Raw genomic sequence first — 21,562 nt, 5'->3', positions numbered from 1 at the left:
CGGAAGTGTTTGGCCAGAGGGATGCATGTACTTTATTAATGAACCCATTCCAGTACAACTTTATATATTGCTTCTTGCAATACTTTTGAAGGGTGGGCGCAGATGGGAGTGCTTCCCTGCTGGTCATTTGGACCATAGGCAGCTGGTCCTGGATTGCCCAACTCTTCCCCTTCCACATGGACGTGGCCTGAGATAGGCCCCAATGGCCCCCGTGGCAGGGAAGGGAATGCCGGAAGAATCCGCGTTCCCTTGCTGCAGGGCAAACAAGAGCCTGATTCAAGCCAGGCCCAGGCTGAGCCCGGGCTGGTGGTGATGTAATCTGGAAGCAGGGATTAGGCCAACTGCCAGACGAGTGCTGGCCTGGCCTTTTTCCCTTGTGTGAAAAAGGTCTGAGAGCTTTGTGAAGAGGCCAGATATTTCATCAATTTCCTCATTCTTAAGCCAGAACAACATCTTATTATGTTAAATCATTCTAATAGCCATGGTGGGTGGTTCTAGGCTTTGCTAATCAATAAGATAGTAAAATGAGGCCACACACAAACAAGAAGTGCCTTCTGTTCTTCACTCTTAGGAAAACATGTAAACATGCACAAATAATTAGTTGTCTCCTTTACCACAAAAGTGAGCAAACTCTCCAAATATAGGGAGACAGAAGATTGCAAATGTGTGATAACCTTGAACCCAGAATATAGATTTAAACTCTCATCTGGCAGAATAGCCGTTAGAGAAGCCAATCGCTTACTTCCTGCTTCCTAGCAGCCATAGCTTGTTGGAAGGCAAGATGTATATCATTAGTCATGAATAATAAAACTATATTTTTCTCTAGGATGCTTTAAACTAGTAGGTGGTCGGCCCAATTTTGGGGATGAATGATTAAAACTGATTCATAGAATCATAGAATTGGAAGGGGCCATACAGGCCATCTAGTCCAACCCCCTGCTCAACGCAGGATCAGCCCAAAGCATCCTAAAGCATCCAAGAGACGTGTGTATCCAACCTTTGCTTGAAGACTGCCAGTGAGGGGGAGCTCACCACCTCCTTAGGCAGCCTATTCCACTGCTGAACTACTCTGATTGTGAAAAATTTTTTTCCTGATATCTAGCCTATATCGTTGTACTTGTAGTTTAAACCCATTACTGCGTGTCCTGTCCTCTGCAGCCAATGGGAACAGCATCCTGCCCTCCTCCAAAAGACAACCTTTCAAATACTTAAAGAGGGCTATCATGTCTCTTCTCAACTTCCTTTTCTCCAGGCTGAACATTCCCAAGTCCTCAACCTATCTTCATAGGGCTTGGTCCCTTGGCCCCAGATCATCCTCATCGCTCTCCTCTGTATCCTTTCAATTTTATCTACGTCCTTCTTGAAGTGAGGCCTCCAGAACTGCACACAATACTCCAGGTGTGCCCTGACCAGTGCCATATACAATGGGACTATGACATCTTGTGATTTTGATGTGATGCCCCTGTTGATACAGCCCAAAATGGCCTTTGCCTTTTTTACCGCTGCATCACACTGCCTGCTCATGTTTAGTTTACAATCCACAAGTACCCCAAGGTCTCGTTCACACACAGTTTTACCTAGAAGCATATCCCCCATCCAGTAGGCATGCTTTTCATTTTTCTGACCCAGATGCAGAACTTTACACTTATCTTTATTAAATTGCATCTTGTTCTCATTTGCCCATTTTTCCATTGTGTTCAGATCTCGTTGAACTCTGTCTCTATCTTCTGGAGTATTTGCCAGTCCTCCCAATTTGGTGTCATCTGCAAACTTGATGAGTAGTCCTTCCACCCCCTCATCTAGATCAGTGGTCCCCAACCTGCGGGCCGTGGCCCGGCGCCGGGCCGCGAAGGCCATGGCGCCGGGCCGCAGCTCCCTCTCCCCGCCCCCCCCCGCAGTAAAAAACTTCCCAGGCTGCAAGCTTGCGGCCCAGGAAGCTACTTACTGCGGGAGGGCGGGAAGAGGGAATCAGGGCCGGGCTGCGCCCGTGCAGGCCGCGCCCGCGCGGCCCAATCCGCGGGCGTGGCTCACGGGCGCGGCCCGATCCGCAGGCGTGGCTTCCGGGCGCGGCCCGATCCGCGGGTGCGGCTCGCGGGCGCGGCCGGGCGCGGCTCGATGCGCGGGTGCGGCCCGCGGTCGCGGCCAGAAGCGTGGGCGTGGCCCAATGCCCTGCCGGTCCCCAGCCTAATAAAGGTTGGGGACCACTGATCTAGATCATTAATAAATATATTAAAAAGTACCGGGCTGAGCACCGAGCCCTGAGGTACCCTGCTACTCACCTCCCTCCAGTCTGATGAAACACCATTGACAACAACTCTTTGAGTGCGGCTCTCCAACCAATTCCCTATCCACCTAACTATCTGAAAATCCAGATTGCAGTCCTTCAATTTATCCATCAGAACATCGTGGGGAACCTTATCAAAAGCTTTACTAAAATCCAAGTAAACGATATCAACCGAATTTCCATGATCCAGCAAACCTGTCACTTGGTCAAAAAAAGGAAACCAGGTTGGTCTGACAGGACCTGTTGGAGACAAATCCATGCTGACTTCCTTGGATCATCAAATTGTCCTCCAGATATTTGCAAATCGCTCCCTTTAATATCTGCTCCATTATCTTACCCACAACAGAGGTCAGACTCACTGGTCTGTAGTTTCCCGGGTCATCCTTCCTACTTTTTTTGAAGATCGGAATAACGTTTGCTCTCTTCCAGTCCTCCGGGATAGCGATCCCCAACCTGTGGGCCGTGGACCACATGTGGTCCTTCGACTAATTGGAGGTGGACCCCGAAGGACGCCTTCTCCCCCCCCCCCCGGCCCTTTATTTCATCCCCCCCGGCCCTTTACAACACACTTCGGGTGTCATTGTCTCCCATCACTCCCAGATGGGACTATCTCGTTGCAGAGAAACAAGCTCACGGTTCCCATTGATTTGTCATTGTCATGAGTTAAAATTTCCATGAAAATAAAATGTTCCTTACGTTCATTGTTGTGGCGTGTCTGTATCTTATTTTGAAGGGATGTTTAAACATTACCATAGCGACCAGAGAGCGTTAGGGCAGTGGTTGAGAGTAGAGGAGTAAACTATCACCCCCCCCACCGGGCCTCAGTAAAAGGCATTGAGTGGTCCCCGGTGAGTGGTCCCCGGCGTTGAGTGGTCTCCGGTGATAAAAAGGTTGGGGATCACTGCTCCAGGACATCTCCAGTCCTTAAAGACGTCCCGAAGATGATGGACAAGGGTTGTGCAAGTTCTCCGGAAAGTTCTTGGAGCGCTCTCGGGTGCATTTCATCCAGCCCAGGGGATTTGAACTCATCCAGTGCAGCTAAATGCCTCTCGACAACCTCTCTATCCATGTCAACCTGCTACCCAGGCACTATCTCTTGGCTACTGCCATCTCTAGATGTGCCTAAACCCTTTGACCTGTGGGAAAAAACAGATGTAAAATAGGCGCTGAGCCTTTCTGCTTTCTCTGCATCCTCTGTTAGAGTTTGTCCATCCGCACCCAACAGTGGGCCTATTGCCTCCTTTACTTTACATTTGCTCCTCACATAACTGAAAAATCTTTTCTTGTTACAGTGGGCTTCCCTGGCCAATCTTAGCTCACTCTCAACTTTGGCCTTTCTGATGATTGATCTACAGTGCCTAATAACCTGTAGGTACTCTTCTTTAGAGCTCTGTCCTTCCCTCCATTTCCTGAATATTTCCCTTTTCTTTCTTAGTTCCTCTTGAAGTTCTCTGTTCATCCAAATAGGCTTCTTAGAGCTCCTGCAGTGTTTTCGTCTTTCTGGGATAGTCATTGATTGAGCATGCAATAGCTCTTGTTTGAGTAGCGCCCACCCTTCACATGCTCCCTTCCCTTCCAGCATTCTTGTCCATGGGATGACACTCATCATGTCTCTGAGTTTATTAACGTTTGCCCTACGAAAATCCAACATCCGCGTCTGGCTACAAGCTTCCTTGGCTCCCCATCTCAAAAGGAATTCTATGAGGACATGGTCACTTCCCCCTAGGGTCCTCACCTCCTTCACCTCATCCACCAGCTCTTGCCTGTTGGTCAGTATTAAGTCCAATATGGCTGAACCTCTTGTGGGTTCATCTACCATTTGATAAATGAAATTGTCAGCCAAGCAGGTCAGAAAGTTGCATGACTGAGGACGCTTTGCAGAGTTTCCCAGCACACATCTGGGAAATTGAAGTCACCCATGATGACAAGGTCCTGCCGCTTGGATATTTTCTCAAGCTGCTCACAAAGTGCAGCATCCACATCCTTTCGTTGGTCAGGCAGTCGGTAGCAGACACCAACCACCACACTGTTTGTTTTCCCCTCGGTTATTTTCACCCAGATGCTTTCCACTGTAGATATACTCTCCTTCACTAGAATTTCCTGACAGGTAAGCCCTTTCCTCACATACAGTGCCACTCCTCCACCTCTTCAATCTATTCTGTTTTTTCTGAACAGTTCATATCCATCCATTTTTACATTCCAGTCATGTGAATCATTCCACCAAGTTTCTGTGATGCCTACTAGACCATACCTTTCCATCAGCATGAGAAGTTCCAGCTCTTCCTTCTTATTGCCCATGCTTCAGGTGTTAGTATAAAGACATCTGAATCCTTTTACTTTTGGTTCCCTATGAGCTGGCCTTCCTGGTTGGGTTGCCCCCGATCGGTCTCCTTCCTTACACTCCCTATGTTGAATGTCTCCTTCCCCTTGGGCTTCAGTTTAAAGCTCTCCTGATGAATCTCCCCAGATTCCTGCCAAACACATTCTTCCCCAACTTCGATAAGTGCTAGTAGGCCTTCCTCAAGAAAGCCTATCCCATGGTCCCAGAAACCAAATCTCTTCTTCCGGCACCAACTACGCAGCCACTGATTCACCTCCATTATCTTCCTCTCCCGACGCATTCCTCTTCCCTTGACAGGCAGAATTGAAGAGAATACCACTTGTGCCCCCATTTGCTTGAGCTTCCTCCCTAGATCTTGATAGTCTGTTTTAATAGGAGCAATGGTATTCACGGACATGTCATTCGTTCCCACATGAACCATCACAAATGGGTAGCGATCTGTAGATTTGAGGAGTTTGGGCAACCATTCTGAAACGTCTTTAATTTTTGCCCCTGGCAAGCAACACACCTCTCGGGTTAGGGGGTCGGGCCCAGCCACATGGCGATCCATTCCTATTAGCAGGGAGTCTCCAATTACCAGTACTCTCCTTTTTATTTTCTTCTCAACACCATTTCCTTCTATCCCCATAGCCTCTTCACTTTGTCTTAGACTTTGTTTTGGGACCTCTTCCCTCGTTGACATTTGCACCTCCTCAGCAAGGGCCTGAAATCTATTTTGGAGCTCCAAAGGTCCCGAGAACCGTCTCGCTCTACGCCGTTGAGTCTTTTTCCTAACTGTCTGCAGAGGTTCCGTAATGAGGTCAATCCCCTTACCCTCTTCAAGACTGGTTGTATCCTCTTCATTCCGAGTTGCACAGCTCCGGTCTATGAACTTCTCCCCTTTCTTAATTTGGGGCAGAGTAATAATCCTTTCTTCTAAGCCCCTAATCCTTTTCTCCAAAAGTCTTACCAGCTTACACTTAGGGCAGATGTAGTCCATCTTGTCTTCACCAAGGAAGGCAATCATGTCACATCATTCCTTACTTAATCCACCCTAAAGCCTCTCTAACAGATTAAAGGTACACATCAGGTGCACTTTTTCAAATTCCAGTTTCAACTAGGACTTTTATATACAGCATGGGAATGACAAACATGTATTGCTCTTCCTCTGTTGCACTGCTTTGGTTCATCGGTGGATCAAAAACCTGCATTATACAGGGGGATGGAGGGAAATTTTCTCCACCCCCCCATGAATCTTCTACTGAGCTCAGTGGTATAAAATCAGTTGCTATAACCAGTTGTTAATTTAGCATGATTCAGTGGTTGAGAAATGTTAAGTTTCTATCTTTTAAAATTCATATCATTATTTAATCTATGCATACCTGATATGAGAGAGTGTGTGGCATTCAACATTTGAAAATTTTATAGCTGCATTTTTTATTATAGGTGGGACCAGCCATCCATGCTGAGTAATGCAGCAAACCTTGCACCTGTTGTTTCCAAAAGTAAAAGCCCTGATGTCATCCAGGTCTGACCTCCTGTGTTTGCTTCACTGAAAACTACTCCTCTGGGGAAATGTAATTTTCCACTCAGCCTTCTTGAAATTTCCTGAGGCTCTTGCTTCTATAATCACTGAGACCTAGCACGTCAGGCAAACTAAGCTGCAGTATCAAAGCAGTAGATGTCCCAGATATAAAATTTATAGGTTGGTTGGAAGTAAAGATAAACCTTATCTCTTTCTGCCCCTCCTTGATACACAAGGTTTACATATGTTGGCTGTGACCATGGGAAAACTACTGACAGTGTCAATACAATAGGGTTCCTGTCTGCTGGACTCATCAATGGGATTGTAATCCTTGTATGTTACATTAGATAACCTTGTTTAGTTTTCACTTTTGCAGCAGACCAAATTTTCCCACGTATTACAGACTACCGATAAACCCATTGCGCCAAAAATACAACAGGCTCTAGAATGCTGGTGAGGGCTGGACAGAGCCCATTGCCCAGTGGGACACACCCGTGCCACTTCATCCCAGCCTCAGGCTGCAAGCCAGCCTTTGCCTCCACCATCAGTGCTCATTTCCAGCCTAGAAAGATCAGCTCTGCCAGCAAAAATGGCTGCTTTGAGGCATTGTACCATTTGGAGGCTCCACTTCCAAACCTGAAGGAATATTTCCAACCCAAGGGCAGCCAACCTCCAGGTGGGGCCTGAAGATCTCCTGGAATTACAGCTCATCTCCAGACTATAAAGATCAGCTCCCCAGGCAAAAATGGCTACTTTGGAGGGTGGACAGTGTTGTTGTGCCGAAGAAACAATTGAGGCTTTCTGCACAGAGAGGTTGTGGAGATGCCTACCGCACAGGAGGAAACCCCCCACCTGCAACACCATCCTGTTTCATTTGCACAATAACCCTTTCAACAATAAATTATTGAGCGTATGTACAGCTGTCTGTGCATGTATGTGTTTAATGCTTGTGAAGTTCTGGGCACAGTAGGAGTCCATAGTATATTTGCACAGGCATATCCCAAGTAGCACTTGCAGCTGCAGGGGTTGTGTTGGCAGGAAGAATGATCTTTTTTTCATTGACAAGATATTTTTGTTTGAATGCTGAGAAAGTGAGATCCCATGAACAGAAGTGCTACCTTGAGGTTGAGTACCTTTACTGTATATGGCCTGGTGGAATGCGCTTCCAAATGAAATCAGAGCCCTGCAGGACCTTGATCGGTTGTAAAGGGCTTGTAAAATGGAGCTGTTCCATCAGGCCTAAGGTTGAGGCCGAGATGACATCTGTAAGTGCTGGTCTCCCTGCCGGAAATCCACCATATCCTCCTTTTTTCTTTTCAAAACATGGTAACCCTACTAAGCATGGATGGGATTTGGCAATGTGAACAAATTATAAGCAAAAATGGGACTGTTTTTCTTTACTTGATACTATTAAGTTTATAAACAGGGAGGCACATATTGGCATGAATCATATAAAGCATTTAATGATTTCAGTTTGTGGTTGGTCTATCTGAATTTTGGCTTGGGACAAGCAAGTGTCTTTTAAATATAGGTGCCTTTCAAGTTACACAACTGATGTGGGAAAAATCTTTAGGGCTACTTTAGGTGCTGTGTTTTAATATTGGTTAAACCACTAGAATACTGAAGAAATTTGCAAGGAAGCATTTTACATAATACTAATCTAAGTTTAGAGCCTCTTGTGGTGCAGAGTGGTAAGGCAGCAGACATGCAGTCTGAAAGCTCTGCCCATGAGGCTGGGAGTTCAATCCCATCAGCCGGCTCAAGGTTGACTCAGCCTTCCATCCTTCCGAGGTCGATAAAATGAGTACCCAGCTTGCTGGGGGGTAAACGGTAATGACTGGGGAAGGCACTGGCAAACCACCCCGTATTGAGTCTGCCATGAAAACGCTAGAGGGCGTCACCCCAAGGGTCAGACATGACTCGGTGCTTGCACAGGGGATACCTTTACCTTTTAAATCTAAGTTTATTGTACCAGTTAAATAATGAAAGAAATAATTTTTAATGCATGTTTTGCATCTCCTATGTTAAATTTCAAGAAAATAGTCTCTTCTGTACCTGTAGCTTAAAAACAAACTTAACAAAAACTGGCACCAGAAACATTTTGATTAGTTACTCAGATCAGTACATGAGCCTCTTGTGGCGCAGAGTGGTAAGTGGCAGAAATGCTGTCTGAAGCTGTCTGCCCATGAGGCTGGGAGTTCAATCCCAGCAGCCGGCTCAAGGTTGACTCAGCCTTCCATCCTTCTGAGGTCAGTAAAATGAGTACCCAGCTTGCTGGGGGGTAAAACAGTAATGACTGGGGAAGGCACTGGCAAGGCCACCCTGTATTGAGTCTGCCATGAAAACGCTGGAGGGCGTCACCCCAAGGGTCAGACATGACTCGGTGCTTGCACAGGGGATACCTTTACCTTTTAAATCTAAGTTTATTGTACCAGTTAAATAATGAAAGAAATAATTGGTTCTTCCTTCTAAGCCCTTTTTGCCCTTTTATGAGGTTGTGAAACCAGTTTCCCACAGTCTCACATCAACACATGTTCAGTTGTTTGCCCGCTGAATACTATTACTATTACTATTACTATTACTATTACTATTACTATTATATACAGAACGGGCTGATGCTTAGGGTCCAGAGAGAAAGGAATCTCTTAATGTTACTTGTTGTTGCCCAAGGCTAGTCAGGGCTTTCATAAACCTTGCATTTTATTCTCTGCACAGGCAAAAAATCCATCTGTATGAACTGCATCTCCTAACATAATGAAGACATTTCTCATCTTTTTGTAATTGCTTGCCTAGGGCTCTGATCCTAAATACACTGGGTTGGAGGTAAACTTTAAAAAAATTTAATGGATTTGTTTCTAAGAAAATACTCTTAAAAACAAATTAGCCATCTACTACAGCTCTTGCAGAAGAGTATATTTACCCACTGGGCTTGAGTGGACCCAGTACGATGCTGTATTGCACCCCTGGGTCAGGATCATTATTCTGGGAAGCTTGTGGGTGTTTTGAGCAAAGGGCTAGGATATAGTAGGGCATGGGATCACTATGCCTGGATAAGTCATGTTGCTTAACACATGTGAACTAATGCTATTGTCTGGAGTGTACTTATGTTTGAATGGACTAGAGGACATGCAGTTCTTGTACTTCAGGAATGCCTATAATTACATCAACTGACAGGAATATTAGCAGCTGTCTAAAAGGCAAGTTGAATGAAATATATTGGTTTTAGCAAAAGGCAAGAGTACAAACTAGAAAATGCCAAGGAAGAAACGGTGTCATACTTAAATACTAAATAGACTTAAATCCCATTGAAATAAATAAGGTGTTCATGCGGGTAGCCATATTGGTCTGAAGCAGCAGAACAAATTAATTTATTTATTTAATTAATATTTAATATTTAATTTTTAATTTATACACACACACACACAGACACCACCCCAAAGGCTCAGGGTGGTTTACATAAAACAGGAACAATACAGATAATTCAATAATTGTGACAATAATAACACAATGGTAGCAGTAGATAATATATTGGAATGGAAAGAACCTTGAATCAACTATGGTATACTGATGGCCCTGTGGGTTGGACAATGGAGGGTGATTGGCTCAGGTCGACCTCAACCAAATTCATGGTGGAGAAGCTCCCTTTTGCAGGCCCTGTGGAATTGTTCAACTTCTGTTAGGCCCCTGATCTCCACTGGAAGCTCGTTCTACCTTGAGTCAATTATGGTACACTGATGGCCCTGTATACCATACAGGGCCAGGATGGAGAAGGCTCTGGCCCTGGTTGAGGTCAAGTGAGCTTCCTTGGGGCCAGGGATCACCAGGTAGTTGGAGGTGGTGGAGTGTAAAGCTTTTTGAGGGGTGGAGGCAGAAAGGCAATCCCTCAGGTACACTGGGCCCAGACTGTGTGTGGCCTTAAAGGTGATAACCTTAAGGCCGATCCAGAATTTGACAGTGAGCCAGGGCAGCTGCTAGAAGATGGGCTGAATGTGGGACATCCATGATGTTGCTGTGAGGCCCTGGTTGTTACATTCTGGATCAGCTGTAGTTTCCGGATCAAGTTTAAGGGCAGGCCTGCATAGAGCGAGTTGTGGAAGTCCAGTCTAGAGGTGACCGTCACATGGATCACTGTGGCTAGGTGTTCCAGGGCCAAGTAGGGCGCTTGGAGAAATGATAATAGTGGCAGTGGATGCATCTCAAGATTAGATCATTTCTTCACCACATTCTTATAGACCTATCTCGTTACTAAATGTGGACTATAAAGTCTTTGCCAGGATCTTAGCTGAAAGACTGGATAGATGTATTGGTGATGTGGTTCACCCAGATCAGACTGGTTTTATGCCAAAGAGAGATATGAGAAAGAATATATGCTTTGTTCTGAACGCTGTGGACTTTGCCCGAAATCAACAGTTGCAGACAGCGTTTCTTTTTTTAGACGCTGAGAAAATGTTTGACAATGTTCGGTGGAATTTTCTGTGTGCGACACTAGACTCACTGCGGAGAGACTTTCTTGAGCTTGATCAAGCATATATACTCTGCACAAAAGGCTAGAATTTTGCTAAATGGTATGTTGACTAGACATTATCCAAATTAAGAATGGTACTAGACAAAGATGCCCTTTGTTACCATTGTTGTTCAATTTGGTACTGGAAATGCTAGCAGTTAAGATATGAGCAGAGGATAAGCTCACTGGTCTAAAAGTTGAAGGAGAAGAATTTAAACTAAAAAGCTACACTGATGATGTTGTTTGTGTTTTGGCTAACCCATTGACATCTATGCCAGTATTATTTGATTGACTGAAGGACTTTACCATTGTTGCTGAAATCTCTGGTCGAAGCTAACTTTACAAGATCCCAACAGAAGAGGATAATTTGTTTAAAATAATAACAAGGATATGCTATCTAAGACTGGAGAACTTAAAGATATTCAAACATTAAAGAAAGAAGGACTGGAAATACAGTGGTTAGAATTTAACCAATGGCTTTCTAGATTTAACTCAGAGTTCACTACGCAGGTGGAGAAGGGGGCTCCGCTCCTGGAATCTGATAATATTTTAGTTAAAGCTAAACCACATGTTCAAGGCCAGATATACAAATTGTTACTAAGATATGAAACAATCAGGTTAGTATGGTTAAATGGATGCAGAATATCAGAACTAATGTTATGCTGAAAACATGGGAACGTATATGGGTTAAAGTGCCTAAACTAACAGTCAGATACTAAGAGAAAATTGGTATAAGATGTTTTATAGATGGTATGTAACACCTAAAGTAATTGCAAAGATGTCTAAGGGGTATAACAATACGTGTTGGAAATGTCATGAAAAAGTGGGCTCTTTTGGGGAAAGTGTATAGATTTTGGGTTAAGGTACATGCCATTTTAGAAGAGATGTTTAATAATAAGTTTCCTAATGGAAAGAATGCCCCAGGCAGCTCAATGGTTCTGAGCAACACCGTAGAGCCAGCTGGGACATTTTTTGACCCTTCTGGGATTCTGTAGATCTGGCAAGGGCAGAAGATCTGGCAAGAGCAGACCTGAAGCTCCCTGGTATACCATGGAGCCTATTTAAGGTGAGGGTGGAGAGGACGCCTAGGGGCAATCTCGTCTATGGCTGCCAAAAGGCGGGACTGCCAGTCCTCCACCAGCACCGTCAATCAGTCACCAGGAGGCATCATGTCTCATGGCATAGAGCATTTTGGAATCCTGCTGGATCCATAAGTCTCCTTGGGCGGGCTAAAATGAGCCCATCTCCCAAACAGGGGAGGGGTGGAACCTTGAGCTAGACCCGCAGGGCATAGTGATCTGACTGTGGGATGACAGATGTCACCACCGGACCCACCTCTATCCCAGCACCAATGATCAGATTGAGGGTGTGGCCGGATTGATGGGTGTCAAAGGCAAACAGACTCACAACTAGGCTTCTGTATTAATAGAAAGCTTTATTGGAAGTAGTTCTGAACACTCTAACGTCTGAAGTCGAAACTAATTGATACATGGACAGCAAGCAGTTATCAATGCATTTCTCCTGCCCAAATTTCCCCACTTTCCCAGGGTGGAATTACCCCCCGCTTTCAGGTGCCATCCTGGGCTTCCTGCGTCTCTGGCTCCAGCGTCCTTGGTGGAATCAGTGCCCTTCTTTGTAGATAACAAAGTACAGGGCAACATTTGCAATTAAGTGTCACAGCAGGGGAGAATGCACATTGCAGTGTGAAATAGCTCAGGGCCTTTAAAAGGTTCAGGTCATAGCAAAGAGCTCTGACAAAAGGTGATCTACTGGAGAAGGAAATGGCAAACCATTCCAGTACCTCTGCCATGAAAATTCTATGGACAGTTCCAAAAGGCAAAACAATATGACGCCGTAAGATGAGCCCCTCAGGTCGGAAGGTGTCCAATATGATACTGGGGATCAGCAGACAGCTAGTACGAGTAGCACCAGAATGAATGAAGCAACTGGGCCAAAGCCGAAAAGACACTCAATTCTGGAGGGAACTGGTGGCGAAAAGACGGTCCGATGCTGTAAAGACTTTTATTCCATAGGAACCTGGAACATCAGATCCATGAATTAAGGCAAGCTGAATCATGACAAGAATGAACATTGACATTTTAGGAATCAGTGAACTCAAATGGACAGGAATGGGTGAATTTAATTCAGATGACCCCCAGGTATACTATTGTGGGCAAGAATCTCTAAGAAGAAATGGAGTAGCCTTCATAATCAATAAAAGAGTAGGAAAAGCAGTATTGGGATACAATCCCCAAAATGACAGAATGATCTCAGTTCGAATCCTCAGCAAACCATTCAACATCACAGTCATGCAGGTCTGTTCCCCAACCACTGCTGCTGAAGAAGATGAAGTTGACCAGTTCTATGAAGCTCTACAACACCTAGAAGCCACGCCAAAAAATGATGTGCTTATCATCATGGGGGATTGGAATGCTAAAGTAGGAAGCCAAAAGATAACCGGGATAACAGGCAAGTTTGGCCTTGGAGTACAAAATGAAGCAGGGCACAGGCTGGTAGAATTTTGTCAAGAGAATACAATGGTCATAGCAAACACTCTTTTCCAACAAACCAGGAGACGACGCTATACATGGATAACACCAGACGGTCAACACAGAAATCAGATTGACTATGTGCTCTGCAGCCAAAGATGGAGAAGTTCTATACAGTCAGTAAAAACAAGACCAGGAACCAATTGTTCAGATCATCAGCTTCTAGTTGCAAAATTTAGGCTCAAATTGAAGAAAGCAGGTAAAAGCACTGGGCCACTCAGGTATGAACTAAATCATATCCCCAACGAATATACAGTAGAGGTGACAAATAGACTTAAGGAATTAGATCTGATAGACAGAGTGCCTGAAGAACTATGGATGGAGGTTTGCAACATTGTACAAGAGGTAGCAACTAAAGCCATCCCAAAGAAAAAGAAATGCAAGACAGCAAAATAGTTGTCTGAGGAAGCTTTACAAATAGCTGAGGAGAGAAGGGAAGTGAAAGGCAAGGAAGAAAGAGAAAGATACTCCCAGTTGAGTGCAGAATTCCAGAGAATAGCTAGAAGAGATAAGAATGCCTTCTTAAATGAACAGTGCAAACAAATAGAAGAAAACAATAGAATGGGGAGATATGAAGAGAACGTTTCATGCAAAGATGGGTATGATAAGGAAGGCCGAGCGTCAAAGAATTGAGGTTTTTGAACTCTGGTGCTGGACTGCAAGGCCTGCAAGGCAAACAAACCAGTCAGTCTTAGAGATCAGCCCTACGTGCTCCTTAGAAGGCCAGATCCTGAAGATGAAACTTAAGTACTTTGGCCACTTCATGAGAAGGACGGACTCCCTGGAGAAGAGCCTAATGCTGGGAGCGATTGAGGGCAAAAGAAGAAGGGGACGACAGAGAATGAGGTGGCTGGATGGAGTCACTGCAGTTGGTGTAAACTTAAATGGACTTCGAGGAATGGTAGAGGACAGGAAGGCCTGGAGGATCATTGTCCATGGGGTCACGATGGGTCGGACACAACTTCGCACCTAACAACAACTACATGGAGTCAGGCAGTCGGTGGTATTGTATACTCTATCTAGCAGCAGCTTTGGGAAGTCTTGGGAAGCACTCTTTCACATCACTTACTGTCTAATCTTTCTAAGGGGCATTAATGGGGGACATTCCGCACAAGGACCAATGTTGCCAATTGCTTTCACAAAGCGGAAACGCTATTTTAAATAGTGGAATCTCGGCGTTCCGCATACCTTCATTCGTAGCGTTTCATTCGTTCCCCACAGGTTTCTGGTCTCGCAGGAACCTCTAGAAAGGAAGTGATTTTTTTCTGTGCTAGTTCCCGCCCCTGGCCGTCAATCAAACGGAACAGCCAATGGGCGGTTGTTATCATGCTCCCGAAAAGCCCCTTTCCCTTTAAGCACAGTTTAAAAAAAAAACACGTTGCAACGAATATTCCTTGATTCTTCGCAATGTAGACACCCATCAAGCTGCCTGCCGTGTGAGCTGGCGATTCATCATTACCATGCTCCCCCGAGTGGAAACCACCCCCCTGCACGGGCGAGATTTTTGGCTGAAATTAAAGGGAACTGGCGAACAGAGGGCTGTGTTGTGCTTGGGGACTTAGGGGAGCTTTAAAGCACTTCTGTGGAGGGACTGTAGCCGATGAAGCCTCACTGGTTCGTTGCTTTCCCCGCTCCGAGGGGGAAAAAATGGCAATCGCTTCGCCGGATGTTCGGAGGTGAGAGCCAGGCGGAGGGACTTTGTTGCAACCGCTACATTGAGAACACATGTCTTTTTCGCAAGTGTTGCAGGTTGTTGGCAAGAGTGTAGCAATTTTCTGAGGGTGAATCCACTTTTCCTGATTCCCCGGAAATCGCTACAACTAAGCGATTTTGGTGCTAGTGTTGCAGGAGTGTTGCAGATTGCTCACGACGTCATGCGGAATGTAGTTTTAGTGGCGAAAACAAAATGCAAGACTAGTGCTATATTAAAGTCGTGCGGAATGGCCCTGGATATTGAGCCCGGGACCCTGTTAAAGCAAAATAGATGCTATACAGTTGAACCACTGCCCCTCCCCCATGTATGGTGAAGTGTGTTAGTTGTTTCATTCATGTTTGCTAAGAGGGAGGGCATGAAAGACTACTCTTTAGGTGATTTCTTGTGTAATAGCCTTAAATAGGACAGTGCAAACAAGCACTAAAAGCTAAAAGCCATTATATCCCAAATGTGTAACCTAAGGTACCTATTTAAATTTATGCACGTTATTTATAGTTCGCCTTTCTCACTGAGACTCAAGGCACATTATGTAGTGAAAATAAGATAAATCTGTTGCAGAGCTGAAACAAAGCATAAATATTTAAACATGACATGTTAGACCATGCAGAAAGTAGGAGCATTCTTGTAGCAATATATAGGTGTTAGGAGGAACTGGTTTGTGCTAATTTGCCATCCATTTTGTTATCACCTGCTGAGTTTCATATGCCTAGTTCTGAGAGCCCATATAAAGAAACACTGTTGGTTTCTCGTAGAAATACACCCAAAAACAAACAAACAATAGGCAAAAAGTGGTATCTTCTTGAGATTTATTAAATGCAGCCCTAGGTTATTTAAATAATTTTGCAACCAGATGTTTAATAGGATAGGAGAGAGGACCGCTCCCTGTGGGACTCCACAAGTAAGTTGTCGGCGGTCTGATATTCTTTCTCCTATTGCTACCCTCTGTCCACGATCCCGGAGGAAGGAGATCAGCCATTGAAGGGCTGTCCCTCGTATTCCGGCATCGATGAGGCGGCGAGCTAGAAGCTCATGATCGACTGTGTCGAACGCTGCTGAGAGGTCTAGTAATATCAGCAGTGCCGACCCGCCTCGGTCCAACTGGCGACGGAGGTCATCCATCAGGGCAACTAGTACTGTCTCTACCCCATGGCCAGGCCGGAAACCTGACTGGGATGGGTCTAGGACCGTCAGTTGGTTTGCAACTGCCCTTTCAATCATCTTCCCCAGAAACGCTAAATGCGAGACGAGTCTGTAATTGTTAGGCTTTCGCGGATCTAGAGATGTTTTTTTCAGCAGTGGGCGTACCCATGAAAAGCAGGGTATAAAAACCAACTCTTCTTTTTCTCTGTCAATAATAGCAACAGTGCTGTTATATGAACGATAAGTCTTTTTTTTTTTTTAGGCAAAATACCATGGTAGTAATTCATGATAATTTAATTGGGAGACCATGATGTATCCAACCATGCAGTTCTTCTGGTGGAATGAACATTCTGTTTGTGGAAGAAGGGGTGGAAATTTCTGCTCCCGCTACAGATTCCAATTTTACCTCCTATGTTTTCCCTGAGGGGCCACTAAACAAGTTCTTGGGAGGGGGACTCTGGGCTTCAGTAGGAGGGGGACGCAGCTTAGTTCCACTTTGCAGAGTATTTGAACAGTTGGACACTCACCTGTATTACCAGGATCACTGCTGGAGAACACTGACATATATATAATTTTAATACCACTGATATTCTCTTTACTTGATGACTTCTGTAATACAGATCTGGAATTGATTCTGCTAGGCCTGTGACTTATTTGAGTACGGACTGCACGGCGGATGATTGTGCCCAGCTTGCTGTGGAAGGGTGAACTTGATCATGAGTGATGGGAGTAGTTGCAGTTTAACTGGTGTGCTTTATTACTAACTTATTTCTCTGTTGATCTCTCCAGCCTTTGATATATCCTGTGTGGACCCAGATCGCTTTTACGATCGCATTGTGTGGACCCAGCAAGACTTGGTTAATCATTTGTTTTGCCCACTGGATGAGCAGAACCTCCAACTCCTTCAAACTACCTCAGCCTTTAATGTTGATTGGAGCAAAAACTGTCAACCACTGAACCTCAGCGCCTCAGGACGCCTACGCAACACGCTGCAAAACACAACAGCCTATCTCTCCTTTGAGCCCCCGGAGGCTGAGGATTCAGGCAATTACACCTGCACACTCTACTTGAATGAACAGAGGAACGCCTCCTTCACCATTCAGCTGGTCATGGCCGGTGAGTCAAGGGAGTGGGGAAGTTGACCACCAATTTAACTCTGGAGCGAAAACCTTACAGCTTTGCATCCTCTGATACTGTTCCCTGATAGGTCCTTTCCCTACCTATTTGGTTTTGTAATCAGATAAAGGAAAACGGGAAAATATCTAACTATTAAGAGATGTTTATATGTTTTGTTTTGCAAAGTACCCACTCACACTTTCAAAAACTTATGGGTCTTGGTGATTGGCGCTAGTTCATCCAGTCATGTGGTTCAGGTGCTGCTCTTTCAATATTTGGTCAGAGAGTGTCTACAGCTAGGACTACTTAGTCCAGTTGTTGTGTGGCTGTTGACAGAAACTGATTCTTGCACTACTACTTCCTGTCTGACTTGGTAATGTTCTGTAAGGTAAAATATGTAACACAATGTCATTGTGCTTTCTGATTTCCTGCCACTACTCTTGTTTCATTGCCTGCTGCACTTGGGGAGGGAGAAACTTGCAATGCAATGACAACACGGCACTCCCATTTTTCTGTAGTTTTTGTTGTAATATATAGTTCCACCTTTTCTGGGCTGCAGTGAGTGAATTGTGGAATTAGATGTCCATTGGCCTGGGAGAGAATGGTAGGCATTTCGTTCTCATTGTGTGTAAGTTCCCATTGCACATAACGGATTAGATTAAATTTAACAATGGCAGAACAGAACTTTCTCAGTTCCCTTCTCCCACTGCAGCCCACTAATCTCTACACAATGCTTCTCCTTGGGCAATAGGAGACCCCAAGGGATGTCATGAGGGGGCTCAGCAGCAGCAAGGGGAAACTGGCAAGGACTGTGAATTTGGTCTGAATGCAACCCCCTTGTATCATGTAAAATGCACTTGCAACAGCAGTATGAAGTCAAATGGCTACAGTTCAGTGCAAATGGACCCCGTCCCCCAGCACACACTAGATTCGGATGTGGAGACACAGCTGAAGTGTGAAAGAAGGCTTCAGAGTTCAATTACTAGTAATGTGAGTGATGGAGCTTGAAATCCAACAAGGTCTAAAGGTGCTGAAAGAGTGCAAAGAACTGCCTTCCCCCTTGTTCCATGTAAATACATGATTAAGATTGTTTTAATGAGAGAGGAGGCAGTTTTTGCCATGTGGGCAATTTTCCTTGCAAGCAATTTTCTGTGTGCATTTATGATAGTGCTTTTTTTTTTCCTGTGTGCAGTTTTCATTTGGGCTTTTTCATATATGCTTTTTTCTGGTTAGGGATTAAGAATAGCCGTGCTTGATGTTTAATGTCCATGTCATTCTGGGTTTTGTTTTTTAAATATGCCGCTCCTTATAACTTCATAAATTGCTTGCAGGTAACGTTAGCAGTAGCTGTGAGCTGTCAGATTTTTAAAAGTGAAATAAATTAAACGAACAAGAGATAATATCTTTTATTTTCAATTCAGTATTAAAGGAGTATAATGTAGCAGTTGGGAGAGATAAGTGTGCTGTCATTTCTTCTTTATTATCTTGTATGGCACATTTAAGCTGCAAACTGTGAGACTGTAAATCGGGGAGGAGTATTTTATTATGGTGTTAGCAACATGAATCAGCCTAAAGTGGTCTTAGGCAGTCCATTGTGAGATGTCTTTTTTTTTTAATCCACCTGTGTTTTGTTAAGTTGCTTTTTTAGGATTCTGAAAGTTGTCCTTTAGCTCACCTAAAGATTGGCTACGGGTCCCACAGAAAAGCTGAGGGGGCCCCACATACCTTGCTTGGAATGTGCAGTTTTTCAAAATCTGTGGGCTGGTTGAAGCCATGGGCTCCAGTGAGAGCATGATGGGGCTAGGATTTGGGAGCTTCGAATCCTCCCTCTGCCATGAAACTTCTTGGGTGAATCTGGGCCACTTGCACAGCTGAAAGCCTAACTTTCATCCCAGGGTTGTTGTGAGGATTAAATGCAGTAAGAGAGAATGTTGTGTGTTGCTACAAAATTATTGAAAGAAGGGCAGGGTAAAATTTTATTTAGATGCATTTCTGAATGAGAGGAGAGAGCTCTGGTAGAATAGAAAGGAATGTGAGGGAAACCTGATCAAAATACATTTTGGGGGTGAACATAATGCAGCCTATCACTGCAGTGTAAAACCCCTGGTCTATCTGTCTGAACAGCAGGTATTGTCCACAAAAAGATGCAAGCCACCCCCTCCCACCTTTAAAGGAAAGTAGCTTCGGTAAACTTATAAAAGGTTGTATGGATGGATGAACTGGCATTGTGGGAAGTGAAGGGGAAAGAACATCATGCTGGACTCTGAACAGGAAACAAGAGTGCAGTTGGTCTCTGAAAACCAAAATGGTCACTTCTAGATCTCAGCTACATATAAGTGAGCTCTGCTTTCCCCCTTTATTCCGAGCTTCTTTATAGTGGCATTTTTAATGCTTCCCAGGGAAGGTCACTGTGACTTTTCACTATAACCCATGCTGAGCTTTCTTCAGCTAAACTACTGGATCAGAATAGGGATAATGCCTAGATGGAAGGTCACTTCTTTTCTTTTTTTCAGGGTTAAATATTGTGCAGGGTAGGATTTGCAGGGTACATGCTGATTGTAAAGTACTGTTGTTCAAAAACCCCTCTACTGATGTGCTGCTCTTTTGTCTTTCTAACAGATCTTTGCAGTGTGTTACCCAAATTCCTCTACCCTTCTAACAATGTGACTTTGGAGCACCCTTTTGGGAGCCAGTTAACATTGAATTGCACTGTGCAGCTGCCCTTCAGTCAGAACTGTGACCTTGCTCTCCACTGGATGAAAGATGACAAGTGGTTAGATGGTGATACCACTCAATGGTAAGAAAAATTAACTTCGAGGTTTGTATGAAATGGAGACAATGGATGAACAGGATGTGTAAACAAAAACAATAGAGAGGGAGGAAGGAAAGACTTACAAGAGTTCTTTGCAAACAGAATGGTTTTCTTGGGTTAAAGTCAAGAGCTATTTTTCAAAAATAGACTTCTACAGGCAACTATATAATTTACGGAGAGGTGGACAGCAGGAATGTCATGGTCACCCTAAACTCATGCAAAGTTCCACACATCATTTAATATTTTTTTAAATGGCATGGAAATAGTAGTTGGGAGGAATTATACTTTCCCAGCAGCAAAATTTTACATGTTTAGCAATATGAGCAACTGCATAGTGGACATGCTTATTTGAAAGAAGACTTTTGGATCTACAATAAGAACTGAGCAATCCCAGCACATTAAATGAAAAATAATTCAGGAAAGTCCCAAATAAGGGGAAGTTTTGCAGACTAGAGACTGTGGGCAGTTAGTTTTCTATTATAAAATATCATCATGCTAGGATAATGATTGTATTCTCAGAGTGTTGAATTGTATGAGAATAATGATGGCTCATCCTTGTCCAAAATTCACGTTCCATAAAGAGATGTAGGGTAGAACTCCATGAAATCTTTATATAGTCCAGGCATTTATTTATTTTTTGTTTGTAAGAACAAGTATTGATAATCAATAGCATAACAATTAGCAATGCAATAGAACTTTTCAAACAGAACCCATGGGGGGGGGGTCTGTTGGGTTCAGGATGTGGAAGATGTTTGTGATGTCTGGGGGGCCAGTTGAATGGTGTTAAGGCTGTCAGCCTCAGCCAAATGTCTGGTCTCAGAGCTCCCTTTTGCAGTCCCTTCAGAATTGTGGGAGTTTAGGAAAGGCCCCGATCTCTTCAGGGAGCTCATTCCACCAGGTGAGGGCCAAGAATTTCCTGGTGGTTTATTCCAATCTTTTTTCCCTCCTCTAAATATTACAAACTCAAATATTTTTGATTCTTCAGGTTCAATGAAAATGCAACAGAGATATTTATCTCCAGCACTTTGGATGTGAATGTGACTTCTGATGAGAATTATGGAGTTTTTGCCTGCTTGGTTAGAAACAGCACAGCAGTTTTCAACCTGCAAAAATCAGGTATTGTTTCATTATATTGGGAATGAGTCTGGCTCTTTCTTGAAGGACTTATTAAAAGACTTTATGAAAGATTTTGGAAGCTGTTCCATGCCTTCTACGCAGATTGAAGTCCCATTAATATTGCTAAGGTGTGGGATGATGATGAAATATAACCTTGTTGTCCGTCATCCACATGGTGATGCTCTGTGTGACTCTGATGCTGAAGGGGGGCGCAACAACAGGGCATTAGTGGGGCAGTTTCTCCCTGTATTTCATTTCTTGAACTCCCTACATCTGCCACCTCCCATAGCTACTGCACAATAATGTTATAAGGTTCTATTACCACAACCTACTAGTTCCTCTGAATGTCCAGTTTTCATTTTTTAAAAGTAAGCACTTTTCACTGCAGAGATAAAGGGTCACTCTTTATATCTAAGGAGCAAAAAGGGCTAGAGACAGTTCAAAAGGAGATTGTAGTAGTAGATAATTAAAACATTGTTGTA

At 44.2% G+C, this 21,562-nt stretch overlaps 1 protein-coding gene across 2 annotated transcripts in view; it reads left to right on the top strand.

Annotated features, from left to right (window-relative positions):
- Positions 1 to 21,562, top strand: part of SIGIRR (single Ig and TIR domain containing) — a 46,808-nt gene that overhangs the window by 12,585 nt on the left and 12,661 nt on the right. For both annotated transcript variants that reach the window (XM_077321250.1, XM_077321252.1), the window contains 3 exons: positions 16,826 to 17,152; positions 19,772 to 19,949; positions 20,950 to 21,080. In XM_077321250.1, coding sequence (XP_077177365.1) covers positions 16,826 to 17,152; positions 19,772 to 19,949; positions 20,950 to 21,080 — 636 coding nt within the window. The remainder of the gene's footprint in view (positions 1 to 16,825; positions 17,153 to 19,771; positions 19,950 to 20,949; positions 21,081 to 21,562) is intronic.

Source organism: Paroedura picta, chromosome 2 (assembly GCF_049243985.1).
Source record: "Paroedura picta isolate Pp20150507F chromosome 2, Ppicta_v3.0, whole genome shotgun sequence".
NCBI classification, from domain to species: domain Eukaryota; kingdom Metazoa; phylum Chordata; class Lepidosauria; order Squamata; family Gekkonidae; genus Paroedura; species Paroedura picta.
Note: the sequence above shows the minus strand (reverse complement) of the source record. Positions and strands in the feature narration are given on the sequence as shown.